The 26,952-nt window shown below is 50.1% G+C and overlaps 2 protein-coding genes across 2 annotated transcripts; both read left to right on the top strand.

The window, feature by feature from the left end:
* The first annotated feature begins 3,336 nt into the window (after positions 1 to 3,336).
* Positions 3,337 to 7,024, top strand: AEN (apoptosis enhancing nuclease). Its single transcript, XM_024207203.1, has 4 exons — positions 3,337 to 3,398; positions 4,041 to 4,836; positions 5,773 to 5,973; positions 6,599 to 7,024. The coding sequence occupies exons 1-4, from the start codon at positions 3,337 to 3,339 to the stop codon at positions 6,800 to 6,802; spliced, it is 1,263 nt and encodes a 420-aa protein (XP_024062971.1). The 3' UTR covers positions 6,803 to 7,024.
* Positions 7,025 to 15,947: 8,923 nt separating this feature from the next.
* On the top strand, positions 15,948 to 23,727 carry ISG20 (interferon stimulated exonuclease gene 20). The gene is made up of 3 exons (XM_026648178.1): positions 15,948 to 16,178; positions 17,998 to 18,198; positions 23,635 to 23,727. Exons 1-3 carry the CDS (start codon positions 15,948 to 15,950, stop codon positions 23,725 to 23,727), a joined length of 525 nt encoding a protein of 174 aa, XP_026503963.1.
* Positions 23,728 to 26,952: the final 3,225 nt, after the last annotated feature.

The following is a 26,952-nucleotide window of genomic DNA, read 5'->3' as shown; positions in this document are numbered from 1 at the left end:
GGGTCACTCCTGCCCTTTTGGGCGTGGCTAAGATTTTGGTGTGCTGCAAAGCATGCAAAGAGGGCTTGTGGCTGTGACAGCTCCTACCCAGGGTTCCTTTTCAGCTGGTAGACCTGCTATCTTCAGAACAGGAGTACCCCAGGGCTGGCCTCAGATGCACATCAAGTGAGCCTGCCTTCAGCATTGGGGGCTCTGTTAACTCACTAAGCTGGCTCTGCTTTCAGGCCATCAGTTAGCAAAGAACAAGCCGATGGCAAAGGTCTGGGTATGTCTAAAGGTGTGTTGGCTAAAGGCCTTTGGGGCTGTGGGACATTTTATTATTTCTTACCTGAACCACTGCCTGTCCACAGGGGAAGATGCCACACAGCTCTGCTGATGCAGCCCAGTCCTGACCTGCAGCACCCCCTGCTATTCCCATCGCCACCCTCTCCTCCACCACTGCCCCTCAACCCCAACCCACAGTTTCCCCACTAATTCAATCCTGACAAACCAATTCAGCAATATTGTGGGCCCAATTCAACAGCCTGTCAAATCCCCTCATGTGGCCTAAGACAGTCAGTCAGGTGAGTGCAGGAGAAAAGATCTGGGCCTAGTTGAAGGAGTTCTAAATTACCTGTGTACCGTGTCTAATGCAACAATGGGATTTGGGTGGCCTGTTGAGGTGCATATCAATGAGCATCTGACACCCCCACCCTCATGGCTAGCAGCCAAAGGCTAATACGATTAGCGTGATCCATTCTCTGTGCTTGGTGGGTGGTTTCATTATAGTCCTTTGATGCCTAAAGTCCTTCCCTGTGGTGAAAGTTCAGTTCTTTGTTACCACTGGGGTAAATCCATCTCATTCAGCTCAGCCACCATAAAGTGGGAGTAAAAAGCAGAATCCCTGCAAAGACAAGAACCTGCTTGTGACTCTGAGCCGACCTTTCCTGGGGACAGAAATGAGACAGCAGAGGAAGAAACAGATGAAGGAGTTCGATGAAGCGCCCTCTCCTGGGCATGAAAGATCACTGCATAAGTACATAAAAGGCCAAATGAATGAGGGGGGAAATGATAAAACAATCAGAAAAGCTGGATGTGAAATGAAACCATTGTTTCTCTAATGACCCTGGGGTATCCGTGAAATCCACCCACATGGTGACAAGGTGGAGAAAGCACTCACAGTCTCAGTGACCCATTGATGTTTCTGTCCCTGTAACACTTGGTGACACTTGTTAGAGCTTGTCGTACCAGTAAAAGAGCATTGTCTTGAATTGTATTACAAAATAAATGATGCAAGCTATTGGCTTGGACCTGCCTGTGACTCCCACGGGCCTACGTGTTAGAACAGATACCAGCCTTATTGACAAATATGAGAGTGACGTTCACTGTCCACATAGTACACTGGGGCCTGTTCCTTTGGAGCAAGCAGGTTTTGTGTTTCAGGAGAATGCTAGCCTGCTCCGAAAGCTCTGTGCTCCAAACATCCTGGGATCAGACTACGAGCCGGGCTCAACTTCGCCCAGGTCTGTTTTGGACTAATCCAGGGGTCGGCAACCTTTGGCATGCAGCTCGCCAGGGTAAGCACCCTGGCGGGCCGGGCCGGTTTGTTTACCTGCCGCGTCCGCAGGTTTGGCCGATCGCGGCTCCCACTGGCCGCGGTATGCCGTCCCAGGCCAATGGGGGTGGCGGGAAGCGGTGGCCAGCGCACATCCCTCGGCCCATGCCGCTTCCCATGGAGCAGCGAACTGCAGCCAGTGGGAGCCGCAATCGGCCAAACCTGCGGACACGGCAGGTAAACAAACCGGCCCGGCCCGCCAGAGTGCTTACCCTGGCGAGCTGTGTGCCAAAGGTTACTGACCCCTGGACTAATCTGACAGTCCTGAGCAGCGCTCAGCATGCAGGGCAGGATGAAAGGACTAAGGCCCCATATACTCTAGGAATGTGACTACCTTGGGGCAGCTGCTAGAACAAGGTTTGGTCCAGTACGCACAGGGGAGACTAAGGTCTGCATTCATTTTAGGTGATCTCTAAGTCTCTTTCTGAAGGAGATGCCACCAGGAACCCAAATCCCATGGTGATGGGCACAGTATAAAAACAAAATAGAGCAGAATGGGCTTGTCTACACAAGGAAGTTTGACCAGTTACACTGGTATAATTACACTGGTGTAGTTAAAATGCTATAGTTATACCAGTATAACCTCCCTGTTATTCTTATGATTATATCCTTACATGTTATACTCTTATTCCAGTATAAGAGTGGCTTTTTTAGTTCAACTTAAACTCCTGCCCAAGTGACAAAAACCAGATTGAAAAATATGCTGGACTACTGGACTAAGAGTTTGCATGTGTGTGTTACACCAGTAGAACGACATCAGTTTAAATCCACATTAATTTTATACCTCATGTAGAGACAAAAGTGCAAGCTCGTTGGGCCAGGGTCCCACATTTTATTCTGTGTTTGTGCAGGAAGCACTAGGATTGCCACCTGTCCAGGTTTTCCCAGGATCATCCATTTTTAGAGGTAGCTGTCCTGGGAATTCTGTGAGGGTGCTCAGTACTTGCTGCCAGCTGTCCAGCTTTATGGGCTCCCGATTAACCCCGGGGGCCCAGTTTTTTGTACCTCAGAGGTGGTGCAGCACCCTACCTAGAATACAGCAGCCGTGGTTTTGGGTGTTACTGCAACACTCGGGAATAGTACAGTAATACAATTCACCCTGAGCATCATGCCTTTGCTGGGATAAAACATCTGCTTTCTGCTCTCCCCACAGCTTCACTATGCCACAAGGATAAATGAGAGCCCTAAAATCAGTGCGCCCCAAGGGGGAACGGGCCCAGGCTGCTGCGTGCGGGAGAATCTGCAGGAGAATCGAGGTCTCTCATATTCCCAGAGGTTAGGGTGACCAGATGTCCCGATTTTATAGGGACAGTCCCGATTTTTGGGTCTTTTTCTTATATAGGATCCTATTACCCCCCACCCCGTCCTGATTTTTCACACTTGCTGTCTGGTCACCCTACCGGAGGTGCAGCAGAGTGTATGGGGCAATATAACCCGGCCGGCCACCCACCCCCTCTCCCGGCCAGGACCTTGCCCGCAGGTGGGCAGGGACCCCCAGGCCCAAGGGGCTGCCGCCTCTGCAGGGTCCCGAACGCTCCGATCCAACTGGAGCCCTTGCCCGAAACAGGCGCCCGGACGCCCCGGGGAAAGGCGCTCGGGGAACCGGCTCCACGCACTGGGAAACAACTTAGGCAGGCGCAAATAGGCCGGCCCCGCCCCTTCATGCAAATCGCATCCTGCCCCGTGCCCGCTGAGCCAATAGGCGGCGGGGGGCGGAGCGTGGCGGCAGGACTTGTCCGGGCATGTGGGAGCCATTGCAGCAGCTGCTTCCGGGAAAGCCACGTGTGGGGAACCGGCTCGCTGGGTAAGAGATGCGGGGGTCCGGCCGGGGGCGACCCAGTCGGGAGGGCTGGGCATAAGGAGGGGGCCTCAGGGACGGGGCCGAGGGGCTTGTAAGCAAATGATCTCTCCTGCTATTCCTGTTTTAGTCCTTACGTCCCAGGCCCCTGCCCAGGGTAGAGCTGGCACCGCAGAGCCAAGCTAGTGGTCTTGGGATAAGCGCCAGCCATGGTCGTGCTAACTTCTTCCCCCCCCCTTACCGTCTTGTGGCCGTATCACTCCACTATGCCTGGGGTGATGCTGGCGCCCCCCCAGGCCCGCGTTATGACTGCTGCAGGCTCTGAACCACGGGCCCCGCCCTGCCCTAACAAGGCCTGACTGAGTGACCAGCTATGGTAAACCCTGTGACCCGAAGGAGAACTCTGCGTAGCTCGTAAGCTTATCTCTGTCACCCACAGTAAAAGATATTACCTCACCTACCTTGTCTCTCTGATATCCCGGGGCTGACATGGCTACAACAGGACTGCATGTGATAAACCCCAGGTGGGCACATCATGTGCTATCTCCACTCCCCTGTGGGAATGGGATAAGCCCTCTCAAATCCAGGCGAGGAGCATCTCTACTTACCAGGCACTGACTAACCCTGTGTTGTGGGTATCTTTGGCAGGATGCCTTCTGGCCAGGGTCTAACGCCAGGTGTTGTGAGCACAGTGAAGGCCTGTGAGGTGAGGCAGAAGGGGGCCGATGGCCGATTTCTCGGGTACTCCAACTGCAGATGGGATCTGTGCTGTCCTCGCCCCAAAGCCCACCTGGCTCGCAGAGCAGATGTGGAAGATCGTGGCTTGCTGCAGAGCCAGAATAAAAAGAAAAGCCGGAAGCACCAGCGGTTTATGGAGCGCAGGGCTCTGCTGGAGCAAAGGGGGCTGTTGAGACCCAAATTGGGACACGGGACTGAGCCAATGGCATTCACGCCATCCAAAGAGGGCCTGTTAAACAGGGAAGCCAGCAGATGTGGCCAGCCAGCCAGTGAGGATGTATCTCTCGTGCATAATCAGTCTGTGGGGAAAGTCCATGTAAAGCTCACAAAGCTCAAGCGGGCTCTGTTGCAGTCTCTGCCAGTCCCTCCGGAGGACACAGCTGGGCAATGCTCCTTTTCACTTTCCCAAGACTCGGAGAGCAGGTTACCTTTGCCTGGCAGTTCCAACTCAGGCAGAGCTTCCTTGTCCCGCTCACTGCAGAGACCTGGGAAATGCGTGGCCATTGACTGTGAGATGGTGGGCACAGGCCCTGGCGGGAAGCTGAGTGAGCTGGCGCGATGCACGGTGGTGAACTACAACGGAGATGTGATCTATGACAAATATATCCGGCCAGAGCTTCCCATCGTGGACTACAGGACTCGCTGGAGTGGGATCACCAGGCAACACATGCAGAACGCTACCCCGTTCAGTGCTGCACAGAGAGAGGTAAACAAGAGGTGTGGTGTGTGTATCTGTACAGTCTGAACAAGGGCTAGATTTTATCCCCTCTTTGGGCAGCTGTCTATGCACTGCTCTGCTGTTGCTGTTAAAACAGCCAGTGGGTCTTAACAACCAGAGTCTGTCACCTGCCCCCCCTCTCCTTCCAGGCTTTCCCAGGAGATATTAGAAAAGCAGCATGGTCTAAGAGCAGGGGTCGGCAACCTTTTGGCACACGGCTCACCAGGGTAAGCACCCTGGCGGGGCGGGCCGGTTTGTTTACCTGCCACGTCCATAGGTTCGGCCGATCGTGGCTCCCACTGGCCACGATTCGCCGTCCCAGGCCAATGGGGGCTGCAGGAAGCGGCGGCCAGCACATCCCTCGGCCCGCGCCGCTTCCCGCTGCCCCCATTGGCCTGGAGTGGCGAACCGTGGCCAGTGGGAGCCGCTATCGGCCGAACCTGCGGACGCAGCAGGTAAACACACTGGCCCGGCCTGCCAGGGTGCTTACCCTGGCGAGCCGCGTGCCAAAGGTTGCCGACCCCTGGTCTAGAGACATGAATGTAGGACTAGGAGCCAGGAACTCCTAGTTTCTAATCCTTGCTCTGAAGCTGGCTTGCTGTGTGTCCGCTTTGAGGTGAGAGATTCTGTATCTCTGTGCGTCTTTCCCCCCACCTTTTCTCTCCTTTCCCCAAATTTCCAGCCTGCCCTGAAACCAGAGGATGCTTTGGAACTGGCCTTCTCTGGGAAATGTAGCCCTGCTTCTTCCTTGATTGCGATTTGGATAGCTCTCACTGGGCAGTTGGGATCTGTGACATCAGAGAGGTATGACTAGTTGTGGGGTTAGATAGAGCGGGAGAAACCAAAATCAGTGCAAGGAAGGACTTCTAAATCCCTCTTTTACTCCCGCTGTGATGCCCAACTAACCACCTCTGACACTTCCAGATCCTGAAGATCTTGAAAGACAAGATTGTGGTGGGACATGCCATCCACAATGACTTCCGAGCCCTGAAATATTTTCACCCCAGAAGCCGGACTCGAGACACCAGTCGAATCCCTTTGCTGAACCGGAAGGCAGGACTCCCTGTGAAAGTCAGTGCCTCTCTCAAGAGCCTGGCAAGGCAGCTGCTCCACAAAAGGATTCAGGTAAGGGGCCTCCTGGGAATGGAAAGCAGGATCTGGGGAGTTCTTAACCACTTCACTGCTGAGATGGCTAAGGCTGCAATTGGATCTGTGTGGGCAGACCCAATGGGAGACCATGTGGGCATAAGAGTCTGCATGTGAGAGGCAGGATGGTGTAGTGGTTAAGGTACAAGCTGGGATGTGAGAGACCTGGGTTCAAGTCACTGCTTCATCACAGACTTCTTATGTGACCTTGGGCAAGTCATTTAGTCTCTGAGAACCTCTGTTCCCCATCTGTACAAAGGGGGTGATAGCACTGCCCTGCACCACTGAGGTGGGAGGGTAAATCCATTAAAGACTTTGTGGTGTTCAGGCCCAAATGCTCAGAGGTATTTAAGCATCTAGCTCCCCTTGACTTCAATACCTCTGGGCCACAGATACTGCGGTGATGGGGGGCCCAGAAATTACTTCAAACAGACCGATGTGCGGATCTGATTGCAAGATGGAGGCCTTGGTGTGTTCGAAGCCCAACAGAAACTGATTCCAACACCGTTTATCCACTGGAGCAACAGCAAGTTTTGTTGGGAGCTTGGCTCTGGGGCCTTCACTAGCCCTCCGCTCTAGCGTGGCCTTTTCTCTTTGCCCTCAGGTTGGCCAGAAGGGACACTCGTCGGTGGAGGATGCTCGGACTTCCATGGAGCTTTACAGACTGGTGGAGGTCCAGTGGGAGCAGGAGCTTGCCAGCAGCCACCCCTCCAGTCCCCCTCGCACTCCTACGGACAGCTGCACGGACAGTGACCACTACATGGAGGACCAGTACTGGCCTAAGGACCTGAATATAGACTGCAAATGAAATGCTCAGTCTCCATCTTCTCCTTGAGGGTTTCCCCTCCCAATAGAGACATTTTCACGCCTTCAGCTTTTAAACTGAGAACAGCTGTTCACTCCTATTTAATCTTTTCCCCCTCAGGGTTTGCTCCCCCAACATTGCAGCTTGGTGGTGGTGCAGGAGAGCCTGAAAACGACACTGGTCAATCCAACTGCGTGGCCCAAGCTGGACAAAAAGCAAATGTAGGATGAGAAAATAAGACTTTTCAGCTTCATTGACTTGAGTGTTCGTAAGAGAGGGAAATTAACCTCCCTCCCACCCATTCTCACGTGCCAGTGCCCTATAATGCCCTTCCCCTGTTTGAACACTAGAGAGAACTAAGATGAAATGTGAAGCACACCTCTGCCTTTCTTTGGCTGCTATGGAGCCTGCATTGGTGCCCTGGTGGCCATCAGTTACACTGCAGAGCATGACGTGGGGAGTCTTGGTTGTGTAGTAGATACAGAAAGAGGTAGGGGTAGGAGAGCAGCAGGTGCAGACCCTCCAATGGCATGGAGTGCTGCTGACTAAAGAGAAGTTCTGGGACTTTGCTCCCTAATTCCCACCACAGATTAGTTTGCCTGGAAGGTTGCAGGCAGCTGTTTATCTCTTTAGAGCCCTGCCAAAAGGCGCTTACACCTAAGGCAAAGGAAATGTGATTACACTTGTTTCTCAACGTCCGGGTCAAAATGTGGCTGACGTTGCTGGGCTGTGGGCGCTCCCAGTTCTGCGATAGAGATGACACGAGGTGTTTCTGCACTGCAATAAAACCCATGTGGCTGGCCTGTGTCAGTCTACTCAGGCCCAGGGGGCTAGAAAACGGCAGTGCAGCTGTTTGGGTTTGGGCTCAGGCCCATGACGCCTTTAGGCCCTAATTCTCAGTTGTTCCATTTCAGTCCCAAGTGCAAGACTGGAAGGAGACGAAGGTGGCTCTAAACCATTTTTATGCTCCCCAGACTCCTGGGACGGCATGGGCTGCCTGACTCTCCATTAGTGCACAGGGATGCTGTCACTTACACGGGCTACCCGGGGCTGTAAAGCAACAAATAATGGGGCACTGAGATCCAGGTTGGGATGAAATGCAATGTCCTGCTTTTTAGGCAGCTTTGCAGTGGGTTTGACTTGACAGAAAGCAAGACTTGGCCCCTCTTTGCACAGCTTGTGGCTCCTGGATTAAAATCTGTGACATGCCTGGCTCCTTTCAGTACTTGCCACCCATGCTCCTGTGCTGGTTATATCAGCTGTAAATCACCTGGACAGATATAAGGATTATTTCTCTAGGCTGCCCCTTATGTCCCACTGCACTTTAACAGGATGGATGTGTGATTGCAATGTTGTCTTGTCCCACCTGGTGTGCTCAAACCATCCTTCTGCTCTGTTTGAAACTCTGGGACTTTAAATTCAGAGAGATTATGGGGCTCCACCACAGTCTGTGTGTGTTGCCACTGGGGTCTGTAGTTGGGATCTTCCTTGGCTAGTGGGCACCTAATAGTTTTGGAGCTGGGAGAGGGGAAGCTCTCCTTATGTCCTCCCACAGAGGGGGAAAGCTGCAAACTCCCCTTTCCAGGGGGAAATGTTCCACTCCTTGCAGTATATGTACATCATGCAGAGCTGGGACCATGCAGGGCAGGGCTGACCCTGCCTGCTAATCAATTTTGGTTCTGAGTTAATGGACAACTGCACTTTGAAATGATGCAGTGGGATATCCACCCAGTAGGTTCTAACAAAGGTTAACGCCATGCTGCTGTATAGAATTGTGACATGTACTCCCCTCTGCCCCAACCTTCCTTCATGTGCCTATGTTTTTAAGTTTTATATGACCTTTGTATGCATACCACTGAGCTTTGAGCCTGCATCACTGCCTCTTCATGGGTTGAGTGAAAGGATCAAAGGAGTGGGAAATGCTTCAAATCTGATTTCTGTGATCGCAATCAGCTGTACGGTTTAAAAGGCTAAATGTTTCTCTGGCAGAACTAGTCTACCTGGTGGGGACTCTGAATTAACCACCAGGAAATCCCAGGCAGTGCATTTACCTCCATTCTAACCTGCCTCAGGTGGTTGTGTTATGCACAAGGCTGAGTAACTTTAACTATCTCCAAGTGCAATGATTGTGGAACTACTCTGCCTGGTGCCCTATCACTGTTACATATGAAACTCACGCATAGAAATAAGCCAGAGTTGTGTAGTTAACTGGCTTTTATTGAGCCATTGCCAGTCAGAAAGCTCTGTCTATATCAGGGGTCGGGATATATCAGGGAAGCCGCAGCCAGCACATCGCTCGCCCTCGCTGCTTCTCGCCGCCCCCATTGGCCCGGGACGGCAAACCGCGGCCAGTGGGGGCCGCGATCGGCCGAACCTGCCGCGTCAGCAGGTAGATAAAACTGGCCTGGCCCGCCAGGGTGCTTACCCTGGCGAGCTGCGTGCCGAACGTTGCCGACCCCTGGTCTATATGCAATATCCTAAGGCCAGTTCATACCATAACCTGTGGGGGCCACTGACAGCCATGGTGTTGAGACTGCGCTATGCTAAGAGAACTTGACTTTTGTTCTCCTCCCCCCCAAATATTTAATTGTTTTGGGGGAGATAGAATTTGTGGGAAGAGGAAGGGGTACCAGGATGACCATAGGTCTTATGTACTTTTAACCATTCAGCTGTGGTATATTGCTCTGTGGCTGATGGCTTCCTTTGTTCTTCTGTCAGTGGTTTTGTCTCCTTCTGGGGCAGTGTGAATATATAGGGTGGGAACCAGCCACCTTGCCTCGGCTCACACTCCTTTCTCCTCAGCGATGCTGTGTTTGAAGAGAAGCGTGCCTGTATATACTTTCTGTAGTAACAGGCCAAGGAGAAAGCAGATGGTCCAGCTGTGGGGTCTTCCTGCCAGTTTCATGCTTGTCCCCACAGTCTACGCTGACCAGTAGGAAAAAAGATTCTAGCCTTGGCTTTGAAGATGCTCCTAATGAAAGTAACAAGGAGTCTGGTGGCACCTTAAAGACTAACAGATTTATTTGGGCATAAGCTTTCGTGAGTAAAAGTGCTGCACTATGGTCTTCCTGATGTGCAGTCTCACAGGCTGAGAGACAGTGTGAGGTTTCCCTCATTCAGTTCACACCATGGTGGTTTAAAGTGGTCTCACTGAAACAATAAAACTGGGAGAAATTCAGAACCCAACTTCATAGCCTCCTGAGTGAGGAGCTCCCTGTCCCCGGCACCAGGGTTGTGGTGAACAAACAAAACCCAGAGTCTCAACTCTGTATCTGTCTCTAGAAAGAGCGTAAAGTGTGTAATTTGATGCTAGAGGTTTAAAATGAAATATTTATATAATATATTTGTCAAACTGAAACTTACTGGTGAAAACCTGTGTTTGTCTTGATTGGGCCAGGCTGGGGTAAGGAGTGAGATTTCAGAGCATTTGACAGTCACCAATCCGGGCACTGCCTGATGTGCATAGAATGTAAAAACTGACTGCAAACAGTTCTCTTAAAACACGTCACTTTCTATGTAGGGACCAAATCAATAGAAACCTTAATTTAAAATGCTATTCAAAGGGGGGCCTCTGGGGAGGGAATTCCCTACCTCTGAGCTCATCTGCTCTGAGTGCTGCTTGGTGTATGCCCCATCCCAAGCACCTAGGACCTGATTCTATCCTCAAGACAATTTTACAATGGATTTCCCCCCTTTAGAAGGTAAGAATACACCAAATAAATGTATTTTCTAAAGCTTTCTTGGGAGAGGATCCCATTGTTCACCAGTTTCTTGGCCACAGCCATAAAAGATGCAATACAATTAGTTCCTGGTATATTCCTCTGACTCAGACATTATAAGGGGGAGGGAGAGCGAGACCATGAGCAGTAGTATCAGCTGTTGAAGGATCTTCTGATTGGGCCACACTAGGGAAAGTTGCCCTATATCTGGTACTTCTCAATTACTGAGAAGCAGCAGTGGTGACTCCTGTCACCATCTTTAACATCTAAAGCTTGGTGCTTCCGATTGTAAAAGGAACACGAGCACCTTGAAATCGAGTCGGGTCAGAACAAATTAATCAATTTAGGTTCAGATCCTACACGTGCCAGTGCCTGGTTTTACAGTCGCACATTCCTGTGTTTACTATGGCTTTCCACTCCCTGGTGTGGTGTGACACCCTCACCCCCCAGCTACAGGAGTGTGAGTGTATACAGACGCTCCCTGACTTATGCAAGCGTTCCATTCCGGAACGCTTTGCGTAAGTTGAATTTTGCGTAAGTTGGGAATGTCAATTACGCAAAAAAAAACACCCCAAACCCTTTTTCTGTAAGTGCGGATTTCCATAAGTCCGGTTTGCGTAAGCCGGGGAGCATCTATAGTAGAAATATCCCAGCCTTTGCAATGTCTGGTGGCCTCCTGTTTCCGAGCTATTGCATGCTCTGAAGATGAGAGGGGCCCACGAAGTGCTAAGTATTTTCAGCTATTCTACCTCAAGGACAGGACAAACCAATAAAAGGTGTTTAAAGAGACTCCACACCTATTCTGGGAGGAAGTGCTTCCCACACCCTAGCCTGGCCTTCTTCACCTTGCAGACTGAAGCTGGCTTTCACAAATCACACTTGTGCTTTAAAGAGAAGGAGCATCTTGCCAGAATCACTGCCATTGTTGCTCATAAAACAAAACAAACTGCCTTGATCGCATGTCATAAGAATGAAGTGAGTTTTGCAAGGGGCAGGAGGCTTGCTCAGCCTTATTTCCCCGAAGCTAATCATTATGTGAGTCATACATATTTGGTAGGATAATTTTATTTAAAATACACTATGGTTAGTGTTCTGAATGAAGCTGCATCTTTGCCTGCCCTTCCCATCTACCAGAAAAATGCTTTGCTTAAAGGAAAACTGAAGTCATTTTGATGACAGCATTAGATTAGTGCAGAAAACTGAACTTAAATCAGAATATGGAAGGTGAACCAGGCAGGCTCAGTGCTTCAGCTATAAATACCTGCAAATATTTCAAGATCTCTATTTATATGAATTGGGAACCGTTATGAGTCCTGGAGGATGCTATCAAAATGATAATTCCACTATGAAAAACACAATAATGAGAAGTGGGGGGAGGTAATGTTGCAAAACAGGATTTGTGACTATCTGAACAGTGGTGTGGAGTGACAGGTTATGGGGGTTTTGTTCACTTTGCCACAAACACTTGTGCAAATAGATTTTTGTTCACAGAAACGGCAGGAAAACACTTGTGCAAATAGATTTTTGTTCACAGAAACGGGAGGGAAACAGCTCCTCTTTGTGCAAATACCCGTGTTTGCACATCAACAAAGGGATGTGTGTGTCAATACAAGAATTCACTGTTCAAGCCACAAGTGCTTGCTCCAATCAGGGAGTGCAAACACTGCCATATGATTGAGGTGACCAGTTACCCATCACTAATTGTGACTAATCAGAGATAGTTGAAAGAAATAGCCTGCAGCAGGTTATTCACAAACTGAAATAATCTGTAACATGACAGACTAGCATGAATACATTTACCAAACTGTTTGCAGACAACTCAGCATCAGGAAAAAGAGGGCTACTTTCAGACATTTTTTGGAGTACTTTACCTGGCACATAGTGTTAGATGCCTTAAAAATCCCTACAACACGGATCTCTCAAGACAGAAAGATCTGAGCTGCAGTGCCATTCACCCTGCACCGACCTCCACCTTTTCTTCTCTGGCTACAGAAGATTCAGAGGGAGCCTGGTCCGGAGACTCAGAAAACCCTCGAAAATGTTACAGAATTTGTCGAAAAAGAGCTGTGAAGATCTGCTGCTCTGGCTGTGGTTCTTGTGTTCCTTTCTTAGTACAGGTCACCAGCCTTGAGCTGGTGCTGCTACCTCCATTCTTTCGCTTTTTAATAAACAGCTGGGATGTTTTAAAGACATCCTAGTGATTTAACTATATTTTACATTGCATCATGGGGATGGAAAATAGTTAATGCTCCATTGCAGTTTTCCTTTAAAATCTGTTAACTCAAACTTCAGTTTCAATGTTTTTGGCATGCTAAGGTAGCCACTGTTGCCAAAGTTAATACACTGAGTAGGTGTCTGCCTTTGGTTTGACGTGGAAGTTTAGTGTGTCAGTTAAATCAATGACCATTAACCGCAGGGCTCCAAGGGTGTTAGGAGCCTCAACCAACAGGCTGTCCTGTTGATGCACTAAAAGGTGCCACGTTATCACCCAGGTGCATGCAGGAGAGCTGCAGCTAGTTTGAAACTCGGTGATTTGCTCATCACTTATATTTGTGTTCTTTTCCAAAAGGGACTGTGGAGAGGATTTATCTTTAAACCTGTTCTGATTTCACCTCCTCAATGCTAATTGCAACCTATTTGCTACAAGGAGGGAAAGTGCAAATACACAATAAATGAGGTTGGGGAGGGGGCATGGGGGGTACAACAGATGCGGCGAGCAGAGTAGGCTGATTGGAAATTGCGTTATCTTGTGAGTAAAGCAGAAAAGAGTCCAATCTTCTGAAGAAAGTGACTACCCGTGAAGTCCTGGCCCCATTGAAGTCAATGGGAGTCTTGCCATGAACTTCACTATGGCCAGGATCTCACCCAAACTGTTTGCTTATGCGGATCACAGGGTCGCTGTGTGCGTGAGAGAGAGATTGCAGGCAGAGAGTAGCTGCTGCAGGAGAGAGAGCAGGCAGGTAGCCAGGTAACAACTTGGCGAGCACATAGTCTCCCTAGCAACTTGCTTTTGGCTCCACCTGGGCATAATTAGGCCAGGGCTGGAAGAGAGAGATTCTCTGAGAAATTACAGGGTCTCTAATTCATCTGGCAACAGATAGCGGCGTTTCAATTGGGGGAGATTTAAGAGTCATGGCCAGCACCCCATGGAGCTCTACAGTGAGACTTGCAGCTGTGCTTCCCTCTTTCAATAAAGAGGCACAGCACACAGATAAAAGGTGCCAGCATGACGCGCTTCACCTTGAGATAACGAGCCTCTGGGCTGGCCCGAGCTAGAGCGTATGAACTCATCGGTGGCACTGCCAGCTCCCCAAACTCAAAAACCAGGAGTCAGGCACCCCTGATCATGGAATTGGCTTTAAAAATGTTACAATTTTTTGAAATTGGGGTTATTTTTGTTTGCCTTGTGGTTTTGAGCCTTCGGGGAGTGCTTAGGCTTAAAAATGAGACCCTTCTCCACAACCAGGAAAGCTAATAACTTTTTGTAGTGAAAGCTGAGATTTTCACATACTCACTTGCTTCCAGGAGCTGGAGCTTTAAGTACCAATAATTGAGAGAGCTGGCAACAATGCTTAAGGTAGCATAGATAAGGCTGGCCCTACGTAGGTTATAAACTCCTTGGGGCAGGCAGTGTGTCTCCCTCTGTTTGTACAAGGTTCAATAAACAATCTGCTGGTCTCTTGAATGCTCCACTCACAAGGTTGTTGTCTGAACTGAACAACACCCGGGAGAACCGCCTGTGGCAAATAATTCTGCCCTGGCCCCTGCTTGGGTATAGATAAGATCAGCTAACAGGGTGTTCCCATTTCTAACCTGTACGATCTTTGCTCTTGTAAAAATCCCCAAGCAACCAGTGTCTGCAGTGCAGCAGAGTAGTGGAGTGGGAAGGAGTCAACTAGAAACAAGTGTGTCTGACACTTTAGCTGATTGAAACCTTTGTTTCCTGGGAGACTGGCTGCACTGACTCTCACAGGTGGGGCCTTTTTGCATTTGTTCCTATCCAGATTGCATATATTTAACTCTTTTTAAGCAGAAACTTTGCTTACCCTAAAAATGCTAAACATGCATTGGTTAGAACTAAGCTGTGCCCAGACTCCCAGCTGCTCTGAGAGGCCATGGGACACTTTGCTCAACTCCAGGACAGCAGGGCCATTTTTCATGTGGACAGGATTTCAAGGTCAACCAGCATTAGGGACTGTCTTTTTGTTCTGTGTACAGAGCCTAGCACAATGGGGTCCTCATGACTAGGGCTCCTCGGTGCTACTATAATACAACTAATTTAGGAGGGAAGGAGGCTGTTTAAGGTCTGTCCATAAGAGAAAGCGGTGGAGGGATGTCACAGTGTGTTATAGTGGAGGAGTGGGCAGTGTGAGCAACCTGTTGGGGGCACAAGGCCTGCCAGGCGGGCGATGGCACCATGCAGCCTCTCGCTGAAACCCCGCAGCATTCCCACCGTGCCAAAGGTCCTCACTCCCGATGGCAGCGGGCTGCCTTTGGCGTGCCATTCTTTCCCTCACTCAACCTCCACCCTCCTCTGCCAATGGCCCTCTAGCAAAGGAGTCTCCGCTCCCCGGCAAAGCTCAGGCACCCTCCACAGGCTGGGATGGGCCGATGCAGGGTTACAAACCGGGATTAGTGCGTTGGCAGTGCCCGTGTAGCTGTGTCGGTCCCAGGACGTTAGAGACAAGGTGGGTGAGGTAATGTCTGTTATAGGACCAACCGCTGGTGGTGAGAAAGGGGGCCGAACTGGGGATGGGGGAGGAACTGGGACTAGAAGCAGAGCTGGCCTGGGCACGGAGAGGGAATGAAGGCAGGGCTGGGAGCAGAGCAGGGGTCGGAGGTGGGCTTTGGACAGAGGGGAGCTGTGGCTGTGGGCAGAGCAGGGCTGGGTGGCGCTTCCTCCCTGCCCCTTATGGTGCTGGCCCGGGTCCTGCCGCGTGCCCTCCCCCCCCCAGCCCCTGAACATTCCTCTGCACCCCTTTGGGGGGCATCCCTCACAGTTTGGGGACCACTGATATAAATGATCTGCATGGGGGTCAGGGAATGTGCTGCAACTGTGTGGGTGGTGGGGACAGTGTTCATTTGGGGTGGGCCCATAGAAAAAGATTCTCCCTCAGACAGTTACCTTGCTGCTGAAAAAGGGTTATATAGTGGGCAGTGTCTGAAAAGTGCTGGTGTTTCCGACCTGGGGGAGAGACGGTCTTTCTGGCAGAGTGAAATGATGATTTTTGCTGCACGTGATTCTAGAGGCGTGTGGAACCATCACTGTGGTTTTACAAAGAGCTCCTGCAATGCCTTGTGTGTTGTCCAAGGGATTGAAGCACATTCACGCTCTCTCATGCTCACTGTAACACACACACATATCCACACCCAGTCTGCTTACATTTATTGCACGTGCTGTTTTGTGTAATCTTTAAACCAGGCTGAAGATGGTGGAGCCTTCTGACATCGTGGCCCTGGACTGCGAGATGGTGGGCATGGGACCATTCGGAACGGAAAATGGATTGGCCCGTTGCAGCATTGTAGATTACTATGGCAACGTGGTCTATGACCAATTCATCCGACCAGAGGGTGTTATAACCGCTTTCAGGACCTCTGTGAGTGGAGTTCGCCCAGTGGACATGGAAGGAGCCACACCATTCAGGGTAGCCCGGGAACAGGTAAGAGGAATCACAATCAAGCCTTGTCCAAATTAAACACTTGGCCTTTTTGTTGGGCAGAGAGTGGCATTCCTCTCTGAGTTCTGCCCCTGAACTGGCACCACGGCCTGGCTCTAGATTCATCGTCCGGTGCATGTGTCAATGCGTCACTGAGCACCCCCCCAGAGATATAGATTTCAGCTAGAAAACTAAAAGGTTGGGCCCAGCTGGTGGGGTGGTGAGGCTGACCGACCAGTTTGAGCACATGTTTATACAGTTTGTACAGTAACTATGTCAACAGGATTTGATGCTGGCTGCCACATATTCTCTTGTCGCTGCTGTAGAAAAGCTAATGAGAGAATAATCCTGGTGGCAGTGACTTGTGGGTTATTTACTTGCCTAGGGTCACTGCCGAAGCTGCCAGCAAGGTGGCTCGTGTTTCCATTAGTTCAGTTAAAATGGGATCCTGATCCAAAAGAGATTAAAAATAGATAAATGGAGCAAAGGAACAGGGAGCACGTGAAAGAAAATGCTCCCAGTAAACGAAGGTAGGTGAATGTGCTGTCTTTGCGGATGAGGGACCGATAACACTCTGTAGAACTCCAGGCTAGGCAAGCAGCCTTCCTCAATTGCCAATCCTCTCCCTACATTCCAGTCTTGGCTCACCCTGGAACAGAGACCGCAAGTCATACACCACCAGGCTCATTGCATGTGGGTTACCAAACTGCCATCAGCCAGTAATGACTTTCCATCACTAAGGCGTTGATATTTTTCATGGAAAGATTTTGATTTTCAATGTTTAATGCATACAAGGTATTTTTATCAAAATTAGAGCTCCTCCCTCACAGAGCAAACCCGTGATCCGATTGGTTATCCTTATCCTACGTGTTGATGATGACGATTATAAATTTGTATTCTAGTAACACCTAGGAGCCCTAGTCATGGATGAAGTGTGTGCTAGGCTCTGTACAAACATAGAACAAAAAGACAGTTCCTAATGCTGGTTGACATTGAAGTAAGACTCTAGACCAGTGATTTTCAACCTTTTTTCATTGTGGATCTCTAAAAAAAAAATTTGAATGGAATTGCAACCCCTTTGGAAATCTTAGACATAGTCTGCAGACCCCACGTTGAAAACCACTACTCTAGACCCACACTGGTCATGGAAATTGTTTTCACCCAGTAGTGTGGAAGCCAAAGTTGAGATTAGAGGAAGCTACAAACAGAGTCTTATGGATATAAGCACTTGCAGACCCTCTGACTGATGCTGCATTTAAATAAGATGCCGACAAGAAAGGGAAAACATTAAGCAAAATAAGTAATGCAGAAATAATGATAAAATACCACACGCTAAAGAAATGGAATTGAAAGAACATTTCTAAAGTGCTGCACATTAAAATGCCTCAGCGTAGGTGATGTTCAGATTTACAATTGTGATTTGTCTTGAGTATCAGATCTACTAGAAGGGACAGATTTTCCAAAGGGCCCAGCACCCACAACTGGGCCCGGGTTTTCGCACATTCGTTGCTGTTGAGTGCTGAGACCTTTTTGGTAATCGGGGCCCAATTGTGGGTGATGAGTGCTTCTGAAAATATCACTTAAATGCATGTGTTTCTGTGTGAGGCAAACAGAAAATGTCAGAAGCCTTTGGCAAGCACGAGTCTTTGAGATGCTGCACCTATCCTCGTCTCTAACAAGCCCAAAGCCCCAGTTCTGAACAGTCTGGACTTTGGGAAAGTCTTGACTATAATGACACAGCTAAGGCTCAACCGTCAACGCTTCTCTTGGCCTTTGGGGCTTTTTCGTGGTGTGAGTGTTGCTTCTCTGCCGCCTTTTCCAGATTTTACAGATCCTGAGACGCAAGCTGGTGGTTGGCCACGATTTACGTCATGACTTTGAAGCACTGAAAGAAAACATGTGGCGCTACCGAGTCTATGACACGTGCAATGACCGGCTGCTGAGAAAGGAAAGCGGGCTGGGAAACTCCAGGCGAGTCTCCCTCAAGGTCCTTTGTGAAAAGCTGCTCAAGAAAAGCATCCAGGTAAGGAGGAAAATCACGCCAGGGCTAGTGGGTCGAGAGGGCTGTTACTGATGACCCTGCTGTAGCTGGTGAAAGGGGTGTGGTTTCCTGAGGACCCAGTCTGGCTGATGGAGCAGAATGGCAGGCTGGAGTATTTGCTATGAACAGCATTACAAACGTAGCCCCTTTGCTGCTTAGCAAATCATTCAAGAGCTAGTGTGGAGTTTCTCAGAATGTTCGTGAATATTCACCTAAGTTTCAGTGAATCGCTGTTTGCGTCAAATAGCTATTATCTGCATCGTTCTATCACCTAAGTCACATGGTGGTGTTTCTGCTCCTTGATTGGATGACTGAACACTTTTAAGCAAGAGGATGACAGGTAGTGAATGTCTGGACAAATATCCATTATGCTAAATTTCATGTCACTTTTAAGGTTTGCAAATAAGTGGCTTTCATCCAAATACTCCTGAATAATGACTAATAGGAGCCCAGGAATCCTAGCAATGTGAACTCAAGGCTCTTATAAATTTTTTTTTTGGTCAAATTAGCTTTTCAATCAGCTGCAATAGCAGGTAACTGACGAGCCTGTCATTGGAGTGAATTTTAACCAATGAGAGAAGGTGAGGTGACACAAAGACATTTACTTCTGTCTAGCAACAGCCATTCCTGGAGCAACATGTGACCATTCCAGCTGAGCTCTGCTTTCACATCTTTCTTATTAAGCTTTTTTCCCTTTAATTATGTTAAAAGCCATTTTTCGTAGAGGGGCACCTTGCAATTTGAATCCTATAATGGATCGTCCCCCCGACCTTATGTACATTCCTGGCAGCCTTCCCTCTCCCACAGGCGCTTGGATGTGGGGGAAGTTAATGGAACCATCAAGATATGCATGTGCCTCCGTCCCCGTCCTGCAATGAGCTCCGCTCCTATGCGGTGCCCCATTATTACACCTGCACACTCTTGTGTCTATGGACTTGCCCATTATTAGAGTCAGTGAGGCTGCAGGTTGGTACAGGGGTCTGTCTGTGCAGAGCTCACTGCAGGATCAGAGCCTTGCTGAGTAACTGTATGATTTTATTGTTCCCCTTGTGCTTCCTTTCCCTTTTACCTCCTCTGTCTGGTTGCATCTTTCGCTCATTGTGCATGTCTGACAGTACCCTGTCTGGGGCAGGGACAAGGTCTCTGCTTGTTTTGCGAGGTGTCTAGATCATTCTTTGGGGGGCTGAAGCAGCAGCTGAGGGAGACAAGTGCTGACTCTGAGCTGGGAAACCCATCTCACGGGATTTGTCACTAGTCACCTGTTGCCTCTGATTCCCTGGCTCTCCTGGTCCTCTGATGGAAGTGCTGGGCTATGGATTTTCTGATGCACCCAAGTAAACGCTAGCTCTTGTGGAGCTGTTAAAGTTTTATTTGTATGGGGCCTCCAGTAGGGGATGGTGAGGAGAGAATCTGGAGTATTTCACAATGCTCAATATGATTTTCTTTTTATCACAGTTCTAGCTTTAAAAGGCTGGACAAAGAAAACCTCTCCTTGCGGTAACCCCAGATTCCCGAGACTAGAAATGGGAGCTATTTCTATTACAGTAGCCCCTAGAGCAGGGGTGGGCAAACTTTTTGGCCCGATGGCCACATCTGGGAATAGAAATTGTATGGCGGGCCATGAATGCTCACAAAATTGGGGCTGGGGTGCAGGAAGGGGTGAGGGCTGTGGTTGGGGGTGCGGGCTCCAGGGTGGGGCCAGAAATGAGGAGTTCAGGGTGCGGGGGGAGGGAGGGGTTAAGGGCTCCGGCTGGGGGTGTGGGCTCTGGGGTGGGGCTGGGGATGAGGGGTTTGGGGTGCAGGAGGGTGCTCTGGGCTGGGATTGAGGGGTTTGGGATGCAGGAGGGTGCTCTGGGCTGGGATCGAGGGGTTCAGGGCTGGGATCGAGGGGTTCAGAGGGCGGGAGGGGAATCAGGGCTGGGACAGGAGGTTGGGGTGCAAGGAGAGGCTCAGGGGTGCAGGCTCCATGTGGCGCTTACCTCAAGTGGCTCCTGGAAGCAGCGGCCATGTCCCCACTCCAGCTCCTACACAGAGCTGTGGCCTGGCCAATGGGAGCTGCGGGGGCAGCGCTTGGGGCAGGGGCAGCATGCGGGGCAGGGCCCCCTGACTGCCCCTACATATAGGAGCCGGAGCGGGGCCATGCCACTAATTTGGGAGCCATGTGGAGCGGCCCCCAACTCTGCTCCCCGGCTGGAGCAGGGCAAGCCCCAGACCCCACTCCCCAGCAGGAGCTTGAGGGCCATCTTAAAATGGCTTGCAGGCCAGATCCAGCCTGTGGGCCGTAGTTTGCCCACCCCTGCTCAAGAGGCTCCATTGTGATAGGTACAAACACATAGTGAAGGACAGTTCCTTCCCTGAAGAGTTTACTGTCTATTTAGACAAGACCGAGAAAGAAAGGATTGTAATCCCACTTTCTAGATGGGGAACAGAGGCACAGATTAAGTGGCTTGGCTAAGGCCACAAAGGGAGTCTGTGGCAGAGTCAGAGCTAGAACCCAGGCGTCCTGCGTTTCATCCCTTTGCCTTCGCCACGTGAACGGACGCCTTCTTGTTTCTCTTGGGATTGCAAATTTGCAAACCTACAGTTCGTTAAAAATTAAACTCACAGGAGCCTTAATAACCTGCTTGGCCAGCAGGAGCAATAGGTGTGCGCTAAAAATGAATAGGCACATCTGCCACTCGCTTAGCGCTTCAGCTGCTGGTGTGTGTGAACTCCAGCAAAGACCCACTGATTGGTTGCAAGGAACCATTTTCACCAATGAGAGGGATTGGTGTGGCCTAGCAACAGCCTTTCCCTAATGAAAACAAGCCACTTAAACATCATGACTGTCTGCAGATAAGAGAAAATGGCAAGATCCCCTCAGAAAGTGCCCAATCCTGGGAGGCAGTGAGTGCCCTCAGCTCCCTTGGACGTCAGGAACTGAAGTCGATGGGAGCACTTGGGACTTCACAGAGGCAGGATAATAGAGGCAGAACCACTGATGCATCCTGCATGGTCACTCCAGTTCCTTCTCAGCACAGGAAGAATTCTCCAGGCAGTGTAGAAAAGAAGCGAAAGCTGGTTGGCAGCTGTCTTGGTACAACACTGAAACTTGCGTGGCCCTGTGGGAGAAGTGCATTTCTCTGAGTCAAAGGCCCACTCTCGATCAGAAGACGTGCAGCCTGATGGATGAGGCCGAGGCCCAGATGCCACTGTGATGGCAGAAAATGCCCGGAGAAAGAGAGAGTTCACAGGCCTGTAGGAGCTCAGGGCATGTCCAAGACACAGCCCTTGATGGTTTTGGAATCAAGCTGGGAGCAAGTGGGAACTGGACCAAATATTAGAACACCCAGCAACAGTCTGGGGGTTGCACTGGAGGTCATGGCCACCGTTTGGATAAGCAAATCATTGCTTGGCATTCCTGTCCCCAGGCCCTGGAAGTGATCGCATGGGACGCTCTTCATGAGAGGTAATAGCACTGATGAGCTAGGGCAGGCGACCCTTGCTAATAGAGCTGCCTTTGGGCCCTGTGCAGGAGAATCTCGGTTTTAACTTAAAACAGACAATTTCTAGTCCTTTTCCTTGTGCAGAGGTTTGAAAATGCAACTGATGTTAAACTGATGCAAACCAATGACTACAAATGAAAGGAATAGACAGGCAGGCTCCACGCTGCAGCATTAAGCCGGAGAAGAAGGATCTAACAATCCTTTGCCTGCAAAACACCCCCCAATCCTCAGCCTGGCTCTGGGCACTGGCCTGTGATTGTCACAGGCAGAAACTGGTTCTGTTTGGAGGCAGCCAACCACAAATTGTTTCTGACCAGCCCCAAAATGCCTCGGCCAGCTCTGCTCATTACAATGTTCAGCCCCCTGAGTGCTGCCAGGGGAACTCCCCTCCTGTGTCCTGAGGGACCCATGTAGTCCCTGCACCATGGATGCAACGCAGGAGAGGAGAGGGGCCGAGCTGTTGCTGTACAGAGTAGGGAGACTCAGTCCCCCTGACTCCCCACCAGCTGCCCCGCTGCCAGAGACTACAGGACAATGCACCTGCCCCTGCTGTCACTGTGAAAACGGATGTTGGCAGCCACCTAGATGTAACAGGGAGGGGAAGCATGGCAGGGGAAGAGGTGCAGGGCTGGAGAGCATAGGGCAGGGACTGATGGTGCTGGGAAGGAGGAGAATGTTTTGCTCACATCTCACTGAGGGCAGAGGAACGCTGGGGAAAGAACCCCTCGTTCATGTTTTGGCACCACCGCTCTGAAGAAGAGCATTAAATATTGGGGAGGAGCTCCATGGAGTTTATGAACATCTGGGAGAACCGTCGGGCTGGGCCCTGGAATTAGGCCCAGGAGTCACAACCCTTAGGCAAGTGTCTACTGTGCCATGGGTGGCATCAAGCTAGTGTGGGGACAGCGGGAGGGAATCCTGCCCTGCCTCATCAGGATGTCTGCTCTTGGCAGAAACAACAGCCAACTCTGCACTGACTGGCACCTTTATAAACACAGTAATAAAATAATCACAGTGTCACTCGGCCTGGCTGTCGAATGAGTGATGCATTCTGGGGACTGCAGAGGAGTTATTATGGGGCTGACATGCTAATCACGGAGCTCATTTCTGTGCTCGCTACAGATTGTGGCGGAGACGCTGGAGTGCTGAGCTCCGGCGTGTGCTTGCTGAGAGCCAGCCCCATTTTGCAATCCCAGCCTGGCACCTTCTCTTCAGGCATCTCTGCCTGGAAATGGTTCTGCCTGGAATTGTTTCATTATAGAAATGATACAGTGCAGGCAGCATTAACCTCCCTGGAAACCAGCATGGAAAATAGAAGTGTGGAGCTGATGGCTCCAAGGCGAGCAGATGGGAGGGCCTGGGACCAGCAGGCGAGAAGGCCACACTCTGCATACTAAAGGGCACACAGACTCCTACTGGGAGACTTTCTGGCTATTACCTCCACCCGCCCTCTATTTTCCTTTAGTAAAATCACTCTGGTCTGTTGGTGTTTCAGGGGGGTGCGGGGTTCTTGCAGGGAATGTTGCAGCATCGAAGGCCCGTTTCCTTTATCCCACCTCGTGATCAGAATGAGCACCCTCCCAGTTCTGAATATCAGGATTTTTCCACTCTTTGGGGAGCGGCTGGACACCATGAGTTCTACTCTCCCCTTGATGCATGTGTGTAATTCCCATTCAGGGGGCAGGTACCTGGTGCAAAGGGAAGAGAGGATAGGAGGACCCCTCCCAATCCAGTATAATACTGCCCTTGGGTTGTGTATGTGCCTGGATGCCACGGTGATCCCTCAGCCAGAGACGACACACAGCTGAGGGGCACCTCATTGTCAGCAGCGTTGTCTCAGTAAAGCCTGGAATGGCCATCTGGAGACCTTGATCTTTCCAGGCTGGTTTTGCTTGCACTACATCACTCTTGGGGCCCTTCTTTTGTTTTACAGACTGACAGAGAGGGCCACTCCTCTGTGGAAGACGCCAGGTCGGCCATGGAGCTCTTCAAGTTTGCCAGGTCAAAAGGGGATGGATCCATTTAAGGGACTTCTTGCTTCTCTCTGTCTCGTCGGTTCACACGTGCAGCTGCGCTGAAGGTTATGGGACGGGCTCCTAGTAACGCGTCCAGTGATGATCTTGTTATGGGCCGAGCGAATGTCCCACGTGGGTAGAGTGACCATATTTCCCAAGGGGAAAACAGGACACCACGCGGGGCTGGCCCGAGGGCCTCCCTCCCCTATGGGGCTGGCCCTAGGTGGTCGCCTGAGCCCCTGTCCCCATTCAAGGCTGGGGTTGCTGCTCATTTGAGCTCTGTCTGCCACACGAGGCTGTCGCTGCTCGCTTGAGCCCTGCCTGCTCCCCTGCCGCACGAGCTAGCGTTGGTGCATGTCCCCATCTCTCCCCTCCCCCCCTGCACATTCCTCTGCGCCACACTCCGCTTTTTTGACAAAAGTGGGCATTTGCTCTTGCCAACTGATCAAGTTGGCAAGAGCAAATGGGAGAAATACCCACTTTAACCAAAAAGTCAGGACGGCTTAAAAAAGAGACTGTCCTGGCCAATACAGGACATATGGTCACCCTACACATGGGGTCACTTTAAAATAGGCTGGGTGGCACTCATAAAAGGGATCTGCATTTCATTTACTAAATGATTTTTAAAAATGAGAAACCATTGAACAATTGTCAACACTGCAGCCAGGCCTGTAGCAGAGGCCATGAAAGCCTGGCTTGGGTCAGCTGTTTCTACAGCTGGGAGTAGAGCCGACAGTGGGAGGGCTGCCCTTTTGCAGGGATATGACCCTTTTCCTGCAATATAAAACAACCACAATAATGCTCAAGAATCAGAGGGGTTTTGATCACCCCCTGGTGGCCTCTCATCTTGGATATACATGTAGAAATACAAGCTCGGTATGGATAATGAACCCATCGCATTAGTCTTGAGGCAACCAACCCATGGGTCCCCAGAGCTTCTGATATGGCCACATGCATAACTTAGGCTCCATGTGGAATAAAAGCTAGAGATCCTTAATGGCTGGTATAGGGACTAGTATGTAGTGCTAAAGAGTCTTGCGAGTATTTTGAAAGAAGTATAAAAATGTTTCCTGAGAACAGGGCAGCTGTGGTCTGAGGCTGGGAGTCAGGTGACTGAGTTCTCATCCCCAGCTATGCCACTGAAACAGTGTTCCATGTTGGCCCAAATAATACCTGCGACAGCTTCTCCATCTGTAAAAGGGGAGGTAGGGAGTGATAATGCCGCTTGTCCAGCTTCGTGAAGTGCTTTCAGGTCTCTGGACACAAAGTGCTATAGAAGTCTGATTATTGCTATAAATGAAGCGCATGGTCTTTGCATTGCAACACAATGTTTTGAATAAAAATAAAAGATGCTGTGAAAATCAAAATATTAACCTCTCTGCTCCTTTGACTGGTCCTCCTCTTGACCTTATTGATGCAGGGGAGTGCAGACACAGTGCTGATAGGCCCAGTATAAGAACCCAGACTGATAGATACTGTCTGGTATATTGTTCATATGGATAGGGACAGAGCCTCCAAAGGTGCAAATGATCATAATTCCATTGTAGTCCATGGAACGATGACAGTTTTGCACCAGGGGAGGGTCTGACCCATAAATTACTACTTTCTTTCTCCCATCTTTTGTCTGTCTTTTATATATTTAGATTGTAAACTCATGGGGACAGGGACTGTCTCTTAGCATCTGTTTGTACAGTGCCTAGCACCAGGCACCTTTGATTTCTGGTGGGACCTCTAAACATCACTGCAATACAAATAACTAATAATGATAGATTACTGATAAGAGCAGCAGCAGTAGGTGACTATTACACCACCTGCATTGCTGAATACCCAGCCCTTAGTTACTCAGTCTTCTGTTTTAATTCTACCAGTTTAGGGATTTAGGGTCATGTTTGTAGAGTTGTTCACTAGGTGGTGCCCTTAGGCTGCTTATTTTTGTCTGTATCATACCTACCAGCTAACAGATGGGTATATCGTACACACCTCTGGCAGGCAGCGATTGAGTTTGCCGGGGAATGTTTAGGATGGTACAAATGTGTCTGAGCAGAGAGAGAAACTAAGCGAGCTGCAGTGGCTCACCGGGGGGATGAGGTGGGGAAGTGGGTTAAGGAACCAGCCTTTCACTTTTATGAAGACCCAGATTTGCACGTGACTTGTGTCACAAACAAAATGAAACTTGGTCATTCTTAGCCTAGTCCAAGGCTGGCACCATTCAGCTGGGCCCAGTGGAATTTGGGTGCACGACCCACCCACCAAGCCACACCCCAGCACAGCTGCAAACCATGCTTTTTGTACCTAAAACTGGCCTAATCAAACTACTCCATACATGTTGGCCACAAGCACTTTGTTTAAAAACAATGATAACACTAAAACGGAAGTAACAACAGTGCTGTGATCACAGCTGGAAGATGCCGAAGCAGCAATATTATGCCTAATTTAGCATGAGATGCAACCAGGAGGGGGACAAATACGCATCTGGCAAGGGACTGTCCATTCCCAGGGGATAATTTGCAAAGGGAGGCACAAAGCACAAATGCAGAGGCAATGGCGGGGAGGGAGGTTGACTTTGAGGTATAGACTTGTCCATCCCTCCTATGCAAACTAGCAGCGCGTTCTGGTTTATTCCTGAGGGACATAGTTTAGTTTTTACATTGGCTTTCCTAGAAGCCAGAGCGAAAGGGGTGTCACAACACAGAGCGCAAAACTTGATTGCTACCCAATTAAAACCACAAACCTGTTCTCTTCCAATTCTTTGCATTTATTCAAGGTTAAAGTAAATCAGAGTTTATGCTGGGGAACCAAAGGAGCCTAAGGCAGCAGGGAAAGCCCGGAAGGGAATCGCACTGTGAAGGTGCAAGTGTTTCCCCATCTTTCTAAGCTGGGATCTCCTGTGTCAGTTCCTAGTGGTGATGGGCTCCTCACTGTCTTCACATGGAGGCTGGTTCTCCCCCTTCCTGCTGCGCTGGTTCTTCTCCAGTGTCTTCCCATGCTGACCTCCCAGCTGCCTTCCTCTCTCTCTCTCTCCTCTACAGCTCCTGCACGGATTTCTGACACTATCCCAGACCCATTCCGCATGCTGCAGAGTGTCCATGGCTCTTTCCTCTGCACGTGACTTCAGTTTTGGAAGCTTCACCACCAGAGTCTTCATTCCCCTGCTTGTTTCCTGGCTCAGTAGCTCCTGACCCCTCCCTCAGTTTCCCAGGGGAGAAGCTTGGGGATGCATCACTTGGGACTTGTAA

Source organism: Terrapene carolina, unplaced genomic scaffold (genome assembly GCF_002925995.2).
Source record: "Terrapene carolina triunguis isolate 2854851 unplaced genomic scaffold, T_m_triunguis-2.0 Scaffold67, whole genome shotgun sequence".
Taxonomy (NCBI): Eukaryota; Metazoa; Chordata; order Testudines; family Emydidae; genus Terrapene; species Terrapene triunguis.
Note: the sequence above shows the minus strand (reverse complement) of the source record. Positions and strands in the feature narration are given on the sequence as shown.